At 38.3% G+C, this 12,561-nt stretch overlaps 1 protein-coding gene across 1 annotated transcript in view; it reads left to right on the top strand.

Annotated features, from left to right (window-relative positions):
• SYDE2 (synapse defective Rho GTPase homolog 2) overlaps positions 1-12,561 on the top strand; it is a gene marked incomplete at its 3' end in the record, with an annotated part of 54,804 nt that overhangs the window by 13,728 nt on the left and 28,515 nt on the right. Inside the window, exons 2-3 of the mRNA XM_080693268.1 lie at positions 3,176-3,871; positions 10,720-11,819. Of these exons, the coding sequence (XP_080549394.1) occupies positions 3,176-3,871; positions 10,720-11,819 (1,796 nt within the window). The remainder of the gene's footprint in view (positions 1-3,175; positions 3,872-10,719; positions 11,820-12,561) is intronic.

Raw genomic sequence — 12,561 nt, 5'->3', positions numbered from 1 at the left:
TCTCCTGTTTCAGCCTCCCAAGTGCAGAAATTTCAAGCGTGTTGCCACCATGCCTGGCTAAAGTCTTTTTTTTATATTTCTAAAAATGTGCAGTGAACAACACACAAACATATTTATATATATATTTTCTCCTTACTGTCATTGAAGTGACAGTGAAGTGTCAATGAAGTTGCTTTACGTACTTTCTTGGAAGCATAAGAATTTCCTTTTTAGTATATGTAATATTGTATGTATATTTTGTGTGTGTGCGTGTGTGTAGTGCTGGGGATTGAACCCAGGGGCATTCTGCCTCCGAGCTACACCCCAATCCTATTTTTTATTCTTTATTTGGAAACGGAGTCTCAATAAGTTGCAGAGGGGCTCACTAAATAGCCTAGGCTGGCTGCAAACTCAGATCCTCTTATCTCAGCCTCTCAGCTGGGATTACAAGTATGCGTCACCACATTTGGTTTATATGTACATTTTTAACACAAATATACGTGAGTATTTGAGGTCTCCTACTAGACTGTAAATTTCTTAAGGGAAGTGATTATATTTTGTTCAGTATTTATCTGCTGCTTAAGTTTGTGCCTGGCCAATAATTATGATAACTCAGTTGTGCTTTGAGATAACATATTTGGTTCTAATCTGGGGCCTGTTTAAGGGATTTTCATTTTTGTCCTAGATATTTAGAACTCAAACTCTTCAGAAGATACTCCTGTACTGTATGGTTAGGAAACCAATGTATGTCAAAATTTAATCAATAATTTTCTGTTAGGTTATTGAAAGTTAACCTATATGTAGAAAGCTAGGAATATTACTTGTGTTTTCTTGGTAATAATGGGTTGAGAATGATTCTAAAGTTGATTGAAGTCATACTATGTTTAAAGCATTGTACATAGGCTATTTATTTATTTATTTATTTTAGCAGTACTGGAGGTTGAATCCAGGGGCATTCTACCTCTGAGCTATACTCCCAGCCCTATTTTTTTTCTTTCTTTCTTTATTGATATGTGTGTGTGTGTGTGTGTGTGTGTGTGTGTGTGTGTGTGTGTGTGTGTGGTGCTGGGGATTAAACCCAAGGCCATTCTACCTCTGAGCTACATCCCCAGTCTGATTTTTTTATTCTTAATTTTTTTATTCTTAATTTTTTTTATTGGTGCATTGTAGTCATACATCAAATATAGATATATAATTTTCTTTTGCAGTACTAGGGATGGAACCCAGGGGCATTTTACCTCTGAGCTACACCTCCAGCCCTATTTTTTAGTCTCTTTATTTTTGAAACAGGGTCTCACTGAGTTGTAAAGGGCCTAGCTAAGTAGCTGAGGCTGTCTGCTAACCGCAATCCTCTGGTCTCCACCTCCTGAATGCTGGGATTACAAGTGTGCTCCACCACACCTGGCCTATAGCCATGCATCTTAATGGAGTATAAGATGGTAGAGGCATACTTGCACACATCACTCATTTAGCCTTTCCCCAATCCCCCCACGCGAATTCTCTCCTCATGTTTGGTTTAGTAATTGACTTTGATATGTTTGTGGATGTATATTATGTACATTAGGGGATTTCCCTCTTTTCCCCTCCTATCATCCCCAGTTAGGCCTCCTTATTTGCTCATCTGTGGTTTCTCTTTGTCTAGAGTTCCTCCTATGACCCATTTTCTCCCTAGCTTACACATATTAGGGAGAGCATCTATTTCTTATTTTTTGTGACTGACTAATCTCATTTAGCAAAATGTTCACTGGCTCCATCCTTTTCCCTGTAAATGATGTAGTTTTGTTCTTTATGGCTGAGTAAAATTTCATTGTGTACATATTCTCTAGTTTTTGCAATGCATTCATCTGTTGAGGGACATCTGTTTCCATAGTTTGACAATTGCAAATTGTGCAACTATGAACATAGATGCCTGTGTGTTTGGTATTTCGGTTTCCATTCTTTGGGCAGATACCCAGAAGTGGTATTGCTGGGTCATATGGTAGGTTCATTCCCATTCCCATTCTTCTGAGGTTTCTCCATACTGTTTTTCAAAGTGGTTGCACTAATTTGCAATCCACCAACAATGTATGAGTTCCCAGTTCTCCACATCCTCACCCGCGTTTGTTGTTTGTGTTTTTAACAATTGCCATTCTAGTTTGAGTTAGGTGAATTCTTAAAGTAGTTTTGATTTGCTTCTCTCTGATTGCTAATATTATTCTTTATTTTGGAACAGGGTCACACTAAGTTGTATAGAGCCTCAAAAGTAGCTGAGACTGGCTGTGAACCTGTGATCCTTGTCTCAGTCTCCCAAGTATTGGCATTACAACTATGCTCCACCATGCCTGGCTACATAAACTTTTTTTAATTTATGGTACTGGAGGTGGAACCCAGGGGCTTTTCTACCTCTGGGCTATACTCCCAGACCTATTTTATATTTTATTTGGAAACAGGGTCTCACTAAGTTGCTGAGAGCCTCACTAAATAGCTGAGGCTGGCTTCGAACCTGTGCAATCCTCCTGTCTCAGCCTCCCAAGCTCTGGGATTACAAGTGTGGCCCACCATGCCTGGCTCATAAACTTTTTATAAAGTATGTTTTGCTTAGGGTAAAGCTTTATTAGCACCATGGTTTTTATAAAGGTAGTGTCATATTTTGTCATATTTCTTAGAATTTTGTGACACTTTTTTGTGTTATGGTAATTGAACCCAGAGTTATTACTTCTTCTGACTACACCCCCAGCCCCATTTTTTATTTTCTTTATTTAGAAACAAGGTCTCGCTAAGTTGCTGACAGCCTCACTAATTTGCTGAGGCTGTCTTCAAACCTGCATTCCTCCTTTCTCAGCCTCCAGAGTACTAGGATTACAGGTGTGTGCCACTATGCCTGGCTTTTTCTTTTCCTTTCCTTTTTTTTTTTTTTTTGAATATGATGCTGGGGATTGAACGCAGGGGCATTCTACCTCCAAGCCACACTCCCAGCCCATTTTTATTTTTATTTTGAACTAGTCTCTCTAGGTTGATGAGAGTCTCACTACTTACTGAGGCTGTCCTAGAACCTGTGATCCTCTTGTGTCAGCCTCCCAAGTACTAGGATTATAGGTGTGCACCACTACATCTCACTGGCTATTTTTCTTTTTAAAAATTTTAATAATTGGTCTGAAGTAACATAACTTTGGTGGTATGTCAGACATTATATTCCACCTTCTTTTCTTCAAAACAGATTTATTTGAAAATGTCTACGGGTCATCAATGAAGAGAAGAGAACTTGAAGATCTGAAAGATAATATTGAATTCAGAGGTCATAAGCCACTTAACAGTATTACTGTTTCAAAGAAACGAAATTGGCTAAATCATAGTACTCTGAGATCTCCTAACCTGGAAGAAGAAAATAAGAAATGCCAAGATAGAAATCATTTATCTATCTCACCTATGTCTTTATCTAAACATCAGCTATCACAGCCTTTCCTCAAGTCATCCGAAGAATACAGTACATATGTAGTGTGTAATGCTACAAACTCTTCATTATCAAAAACCCGTTCTTCAGACTTTAATGAAGAAAATGATGCAGATGATGAAGGAGAAATATGGTACAACCCCATTCCTGAGGATGATGATATGGGGATATCTAGTGTCTTGAGTTTCGGTGAGGCAAACTCTCCTATTTTGAAGCTTCCTGCTGTAAGTTTGAGCATATTATCTGACAGTGACCCAATGAGAACAGAGCAGCATACTGAAGATTTGCTATACTCTTCTGAACACACAGGTGACATTCAGACTGCTCAGTCAAATGAAATGAGTCTTATAGATCCCCTACATTCTACAGAATTTATACAGCAGTACAGGCAAAGGCTGGGGCACAAGATGAAAGAAGGCATAACAGTGGAGGATGGTCCCAGGTTGAAATCTCCTTTTGCAGGTAAAGATGATCATCGGCCTTTTGTTATTTTTCAGTCTTTAATAATAGCTAAGCGTAAATATAGAAGATGTATTATATTTATATATTTTTCTGTAAAGTAAATATAATTTCACAAAAATAGGTTTATAAATATTTTTATACAAATGGTGTTTTCACTGTTTTTAACACAGACTTGGTTTTGTATAATTTGGTGTGCTTTAGTATGTTGACCCTTTGAAATAATAATTGCTTTTCTCTTAGGTGAAAGAGTGGAATCATGGTGAATAGATATATTCTTTATGTAAATCCTATTTTCCTTCATTCATTTATTCATCCATACTTGGCCTGACCAAAGCTAGAAAGTTGTCTTTTCAGTATACCAGTAGTCATTAGTTTGTGTTCTATGCCATGGTTTCTACATGAGCAAAGGAAAAAGAGAAAAAGAGAGAAAAAAGAAATAGAGATAGAAGTAAAGACTTTGCAAATAGGTGCTGTAATAGTTGTGGATAGTTACCCAAAAGGAAATAATTGAAATTTGACATATATTAAGTTAAACATGAAATGATTTCATTTCCAATTAGTTTTGATCCATAAAAAATATATTTTACAGAGTTGAACTTAATGGTTTTGCTCTTCCTTGATTGCTTCAACTTCCTGAGACGCGTTTGTTTATCCCCAGGAAATTAGCATGAAGTATGTTTGGTTGCACATATCAAATATAGGATAGAAGTCACTTGTGTTTTATATCAGGTGATTTTTTTTTTTTTTTTTTTTTTTTTGCAGTACTAGGGGTGGGACCCAGGGACATTCTACCTCCGAGCTACACCCCCAGCCCTATTTTTTTTTTTTTTTTTTTTGCGGGTCTGGAGATGGAACCCAGGGGCATTCGACCTCCGAGCTACACCCCCTGCCCTATTTTTTATTCTTTACTTTGAAACCGGGTCTCACTGAGTTGCAGAGGGCCTCACTAAGTAGCTGAGGCTGTCCGCGAACTGCGATCCTCTGGTCTCAGCCTCCCGAATGCTGGGATTACAAGCGTGTGCCACCACGCCCGGCTCCTATTTTTTTATTCTTTATTTTGAAACAGGGTCTCACTGAGTTGCAAAGGGCCTTACTAAGTAGCTGAGGTTGTCTGTGAATCGCGATCCTCAGGTCTCAGCCTCCCAAATGCTGGGATTACAAGTGTGCGCCACCACGCTTGGCAGGTAATTTTAATTTATAGAATTTCTTTTACTTTCTCCTTCCTTTCTTCTTTTTTGTGTATGGCACTGGGGATTGAACTCAGGAGCATTCTACCTCTGAGGTGCACTCCCAGTCCTTTTATTTTTATCCTGAAAACAGGGTCTTGCTAGGTTGATGAAAGTCTCACTACTTGCTGAGGTTGTTCTCCTGTGTCATCTCCCAAGTACAGGGATTATAGGTGTGTACCGCCATGCCCAGCTAATTTATAGAATTTCAAATGATGCAGAATATTCAAAGATGAGGGATATAGCAGATGCTCTTAATACCTTACCCCTTTTTACTGTTTTTCTTACCTGGGTTATTTTCCCCTTTTTATCCAACTGGGAAATTCCAACCAACCCTTCAAGACCCAGTTCAACGCTCTCTCTTCAATAGGAACTTTTCTTTTTCAATATAGCTCTTTGTTATATCATTAAAATATCACAACTTGAGCCGGGCATGGTGGCACACACTTGTAATCTCAGCATTTGAGAGGCTGAAACAGGAGGATCGCAGTTTGCGGACAGCCTCAGCTACTTAGGGAGGCCCTCTGCAACTCAGACCCTGTTTCAAAATAAATAATTAAACATAGGGCTGGTGTGTAGCTTGGAGGCAGAATGCCCCTGGGTTCCATCCCCAGTACCAAAGAATATACAAGGAGGAGTGAAGGCCAGGCGTGGTGGCGCATGCTTGTAATCCCAGCATTACTGGAGGATCATGGTTCGTGGGCAGCCTCAGCTAATTAGTGAGGCCCTTTGCAATTCAGTGAGACCCGGTTTTAAAGTAAGAATAAAAAATAGGGCAGGGGTGTAGCTTGGAGGTCAAATGCCTCTGGGTTCCATCCCCAGACTCACACACAAAAAAAAAAAAAACCCAAAAAACAAAACAAAACAAAAACCGAAGAGGAGTGAAGGAGAATGTTACATTAATACTTTAATGAAAGGTCATTTACCTGAATGTGGTAGAATATGCCTGTTATCTCTGTGCCTGGGAGGCTGAGACAGGAGGATTGCAGGTTTGTGACCAGCCTTAACAATTTAATGAGGCCCTTTGCAGCTTAGTGAGACCTTGTTTAAAAATAAAAGTATATAATAGGGATGGGGTGTAGCTTGGAGGTGGAACACCTCTGGGTTCCATCCACAGTACCACAAAACAAAAAAAAGAAAGGTCATTTAATCTATTGACATTTAAATGAGTAAATAATTTTTCATTTTAATTGTGAAATGCAGTTTTACAAAGAGTAGTTTCTGATATTAAGGTTATTAGATCTTTGTAAGGAATGGTTAGACAAAATATGAAAAATTTTAAATAATTGTGACATCAGTCCTTTCTTACTCTTCCCTCCCCTCCCTTTTTCCTCTGTTCTTCCTCCTTCCTTTTCTTTCTTCCCTCCTTTTCTACCTCCATTCTTCACTAGAGGCATTGTGCCTCTGAGTGTGTATATACGCCAGCCGTGGTGTGTGTGTGTGTGTGTGTGTGTGTGTGTGTATAATTGTTTTGTGGTATTATTGTTTGGTGGTACTGAGGATTGAACTCAAAGGCATTCTACCTCTAAGCTACACTGCAGGCCTTTAAAATTTTTTTTTTTTTGTGGTACTGGGGATGGAAGCCAGAGGCATTACTACCTCTGAGGTATACCCCCAGCCCTATTTTATTCTTTTATTTTAGAACAGGATCTCACTAAGTTGTGGAGGGCTTTTTTTTTTAATACTTTATTTGGAAACAGGGTCTCACTAAGTTGCTGAGAGCCTCACTAAGTAGCTGAGGCTGGCTTTGAACCTGTGCAATCCTCCTGCCTCAGCCTCCCAAGCACAGGGATTACAAGCATGCGCCACCATGCCCGGCTGTGGAGGGCTTTATTAGGTTGCTGAGGCTGGTTGCAAACCTGTGATCCTCCTGTCTTTGCTCCCAAGTACTGGGATTACAGGCATATGCCACTGTGCCCAGTCCATTTTTATTTATTTTTTTCTTTTATTATTGTGAAACAAGGTCTCATCAAGTTGCTAAGGCACTTCACTAAGTTGCTCAGGCTGGCCTTGAACCTGCAACCCTCCTGCCTCAGCCTTCCAGGTATTGGGATTACAGGCCTATGCCACCATGCCTGGCTAGATTTTTTTTTTAAGGAAAAGTTTATATGATAATAGATTTTAGCTGGGTGTGGTGGTGCACACTTATAATCCCAGCATTTGGGAGGCTAAGACAGGAGGATCACAGTTCAAGGACAGCCTCAGCTACTTAGGCCCTTTGCAACTAAGTGAGACCCTGTTTCAAAATAAAGAATTAAAAAATAGGGCTGGGGGTGTAGCTTAATAGAATGCCCCTGGGTTCCATTCCAAGTACTATGCATGCGCGCGTGTGCACACACATGCACACACACACACACACACACACACACACACACACCATACACACATATAGAGAGAGAGAGATTTAAGAAGATATTTTTATTAGCTTGAAATTTTACAAGGAACAAGTACATTTTTTATTGGTGCATTGTAATTATACATTATAATGAAGTTCAGAGTGATAGAAACATACATAAACAAATATATATATATATATATATACACACACACACATAACACATATAGAGAGAGATAGATTTAAGAATATACTTTTATTAGCTTGAAATTTTACAAGGAACAGATATAGTTTTTAATTGGTGCATTGTAATTATACATTATAATGAAGTTCAGAGTGATAGAACCATACATAAACAAATATATATTTAAAAATGAAACTGAACCAGGTGCAGTGGTGAATGCCTGTAATCCCACTGTTTGGGATTCTGAGTCAGAAGGACCATAGGTTTGAGGCCAGCCTGCGCGGCCTAGGGAGACCTCAGCAGCTTAGACTCTATTCAGAATAAAAAGTAAAAAAGATGCCCCAGGCTCAATCCCGCATTTCAGAATAAAGAAAACATAAAAATGATTATCTCTCCTTTTTAAATTTTATTTGGAAAGTAAATTTAAATGGAATATTTTAATTTCTTATTAATAGATTTTTTTTTTTTTTTGCAGGTCTGGGGATGGAAATCGGGGGCATTCGACCTCTGAGCTACACCCCTGCCCTATTTTTATTCTTTATTTTTTGAAACAGGGTCTCACTAAGTTACAGAGGGCCTCACTAAGTAGCTGAGGCTGTCCACGAACCGTGATCCTCAGGTCTCAGCCTCCCGAATGCTGGGATTATGAGTGTGCGCCACCATGCCCGGCCTTCTTACTTACTTACTTACTTACTTACTTATTTATTTATTTATTTATTTATTTATTTATTTATTTATTTATTTATTTTTTGGTGGTACTGGGAATGGAACCCAGGGGCCTTCTACCTCCGGGCTACACTCCCATAACTATTTTTTATATTTTTTTATTTGGAAACGGTCTCTTAAGCCAGCTGCGGCTGGCTTCCAACCTTGGTGATCCTCCTGTCTCAGCCTCCCAAGCACGGAGATTACAAGTGTGCGCCACCACGCCCGGCTTATTAATACATTTAATGTGTGTGTCTGGACAGAAAAATATTTAGAAGAATGAAGAAGCTCAATGTAGTATGTGAACACATACGCTCTAAAAGCTGATGTTTATTTGAGTCCTGCCAACTTTATAATTGTAGACAAATGACACAGCTTTGTGCCGGAGGCTCTTCTTCTGGAGAAGGGTTTTAACTCATAGGGCTACTATGAAGATTAAATAAGTGTCTGTACTTAATAAGTGTTGGTATTATTTAATCACAATGAAATAGCAATAACTTACTAATGTTAAATTATTTTTAATATGTTTAAAATATTTATGGTAGATCATATCTAGATATTTGTTTTAGGTTATAATTAATGTACTTTATTGTACTTTTTAGTACTTTTTGAAACTTTTTACATTAAACCTGAATAATTTTGACATTCAGAAAAAAAGAGTATTTTTGTGTGGAGAGCAGTTCAAAAGCAGTTTAAATGCTGACAATTAAATGAAGAGGTATTTATATCTCTATAACATTGTTTAATATATTGAAATTGCAAGTAAAGGCCTTAATTAACTTTTGAAATTCTATGGAATTATTGCATACCAATAATACAAAAAAGAAGATTTATGTTTTAAAATTTTTCTAGATTTATCATCTGCAATATTCACTTACTCTTGATTGATGAGAGTTTATTCTATATAATCTTTGGTAATATGTTCTAATACAGTTTTAGAGCATGGAGGGGTTCTTAGCTGTCTTGCCAGGCGTGGTGGTGCACGCTGGTAATCCTCCCACTAGGGAGGCTGAGACAGGAGGATCGCGCAGGTTCGAAGCTAGCCTCTGCTGGCTTAAGAGACCCTGTTTCCAAATAAAAAATATAAAATAGGTCTGGGAGTGTAACCTGGAGGTAGAAGGCCCCTGGGTTCCATTCCCAGTACCATAAAAAAAAATTATAAAACTTTCTTGGATTTTAGCTTTTTTAAGAACTAGCACTGCTATATAGTAACATTTAGCTTTAGAGGATTATAAATATAAACTGGGTGCAGTAGTGCATGCTTGTAATCCTACGGCTCGGGAGGCTAAACGGCTCGGGAGGCTAAGTTAGGAGGATGATAACTTCTAAGCCAGGCTCTGCAATTTAGCAAGACTTTTTCTCAGAAAATAAAAAGGAAGCCGGGCGTGGTGGCGCACGCTTGTAATCCCAGCATTCGGGAGGCTGAGACTGGAGGATTGCGGTTCGCGGACAGCCTCAGCTACTTAGTGAGGCCCTCTGCAACTTAATGAGACCTTGTTTCAAAATAAAAAGAATAAAAAAATAGGGCAGGGGGTGTAGCTCGGAGGTTGAATGCCCCTGGGTTCCATCCTCAGACCTGCAAAAAAAATAAAAATAAATAAATAAATAGATAGATAGGAATGGGGGAAGGTGCAGCTCTAGAGTGCCCTTGAGTTCAATCCCAAGTACTACTACTACCCCCAAAAGGATTATAAATAATAGAAGTAACCTTCTTACAGTAGAGTAGCATTTCTAGTTAAAATTAACTGTGTGTGTGTGTGTGTGTGTGTGTGTGTGTGTGTGTGTGTGTGATATATGTATGTATGTATGTATGTGCTGGGGATTGAACCCAGGGGCATTCTACCTACAAACTACACCCCCAGTCCTGTTTTTTATTTTGAAACAGGGTCTCACTAAATTGTGGAAGTCCTCACTAAGTAGCTGAGGCTGGCCGTGAACCTAGTTCTTCCTGTCTCAGTCTCCCAAGTACTAGGATTATAAGTGTGCACCACACACCTGGCTAAAATGAACATTTTAAGATAGGAAGATTTCCTAGTTTCCATGGATATCTGTTGCTTAAGGTTATAATATACTCACTGGACTATAGTGCAGTGGGAAGTTGAAAAGAAACCTGCAATACCCTTCTAACAGTAGCAAATGAAGAGGGAGATGCTTCCTTCTACTGTAAGCCATCTGGAGATCCTTGGTATTCTCCATGAACATGGAGATGAATACTGACCTGAACTTCTGGCTAAATATCCCCATTGAGATAAAACAAGGGAAGAATTTCTGTCCATATGAGACGTTGTTGAGTTGGTAGTTTATAAAATAGGAATGAAAGTAGAAACCAAAACATATCTTTTTGTAATATTTTTCTTTTTGTGTTTGTGTGTGTACTGTGTGTGTGTTTTTTTTAAAGGTCTTGGAATCATAGCTGCTACAAATAGGACTGAATTGGGAGTTATGGATCCATCTTCTCCAAGCCCTATTCCTGTGAAAAAAGGCAGTTCAATTAATTGGTCTTTGCCAGAAAAAATAAAATCTCCACGAACTGTGAGGAAACTTTCCATGAAAATGAAAAGGTTGCCAGAATTTAGCCGAAAGCTGAGTGTTAAGGGAACCTTGAATTATATAAACAGTACAGATAATACTCCTTCCTTGTCCAGATGTAACTGTCGAGAAGTCCATCATACTGTTATTCTGCCTTCTGGGAACACTACTACAGCTGCTAAGAGGAATGTTATAAGCCGGTACCATCTTGATACTACTGTATCTTCTCAGCACAACTACCAGAAGAAAACTTCTATGAGCTTGAAGTATTCCTGCAAAGGTGGTTACCTCAGTGATGGAGATTCACCTGAGCTTATAACCAAATCTAACAAACATGGATCTGAAAGCAAATTTGGAAAAGGAAAAATAATTCCAAATAGTTGTAGTAAACATGAAATAGACATAGATGCTTTTAGACATTATAGCTTTTCTGATCAACCGAAGTGTTCACAGTATATATCTGGGCTCATGAGTGTGCATTTCTATGGTGCTGAGGATTTAAAACCACCCCGGATAGATTCAAAAGATGTCTTTTGTGCAATTCAGGTAGATTCAGTAAACAAAGCAAGAACAGCTTTGCTCACATGTCGGACAACATTTTTAGACATGGATCACACTTTTAACATAGAAATTGAAAATGCACAACATTTGAAACTAGTAGTATTCAGTTGGGAGCCCACCCCAAGAAAAAATAGAGTGTGTTGTCATGGAACTGTTGTTCTTCCCACCTTATTCAGAGTGACAAAAACACATCAGTTGGCTGTCAAACTTGAACCTAGAGGTCTTATTTATGTCAAAGTGACTCTTATGGAACAGTGGGAGAATTCTCTTCACGGACTAGATAAAAATCGGCAATCAGTAATATTTGGTGTCGACATTCAAAAAGTTGTAGAAAAGGAAAACGTAGGATTGATGGTGCCACTCCTGATACAGAAATGTATTATGGAAATTGAAAAGAGAGGCTTTCAGGTATAATTCACTGTTTCTCTACCACCTCTTTTATTTGCTTATTAATTATAAGTCTTAGGGAAGTAAGTCAAGGTAAGGTAAAATTTAGACATTTTTCTATTCATGTTCTTTTTTTTTTTTATTACATTACTGTTTAGTATATAAGTCACCGCTCCATCCATGTTGCCAGTGATTTGAGATCATACTAGATAGTTTCACAATTTATGTTGTGATACAGAGCTAGGTGAATTTTATAACTAGAGATCAAGCTGCTTAACAGTGGCATTCCTAAGAAAAGCCAGTGCTGATAACATAGGCAAAGGCTAAATCATGCAAGAAATATTTCTGCATGGTTTGACATTCTATGAGAAAAAGGTCTAATATTGAATCCTATAGTCATATTTCACCCCTAAAGTCAACTCCCTATTTCCTACTCTTTCTCATTTACATTCTTTGGAAGTCTTCATAGCGTGGAGGATGAGGAGAGAAAAATACTCATGAGAAAATATCTCATTCCCTTTTATATAAGTCAAAGTCAGCACATTAAAAGAAACAACAAAACTTGGTTTTATTTGTAAATAAGATATGTAAATGTTTGTAGCCAGGCATGGTGATGCTCACTTGTAATCTCAGCATTTGGGAGGCTGAGACAGGAGGATCATGGTTCACGGACAGCGTCAGCTACTTAGTGAGGTCTTTTGCAACTCAGTGAGACCCTGTATCAAAATAAAGAATAATTAAAAAAAAAAAGAGAGCTGTAATC

Source organism: Muscardinus avellanarius, assembly GCF_963383645.1.
Source record: "Muscardinus avellanarius genome assembly, chromosome: 3".
Taxonomy (NCBI): Eukaryota; Metazoa; Chordata; class Mammalia; order Rodentia; family Gliridae; genus Muscardinus; species Muscardinus avellanarius.
The sequence above is the reverse complement of the archived record's forward strand: the minus strand, read 5'-3'. Positions and strand labels throughout refer to the sequence as shown.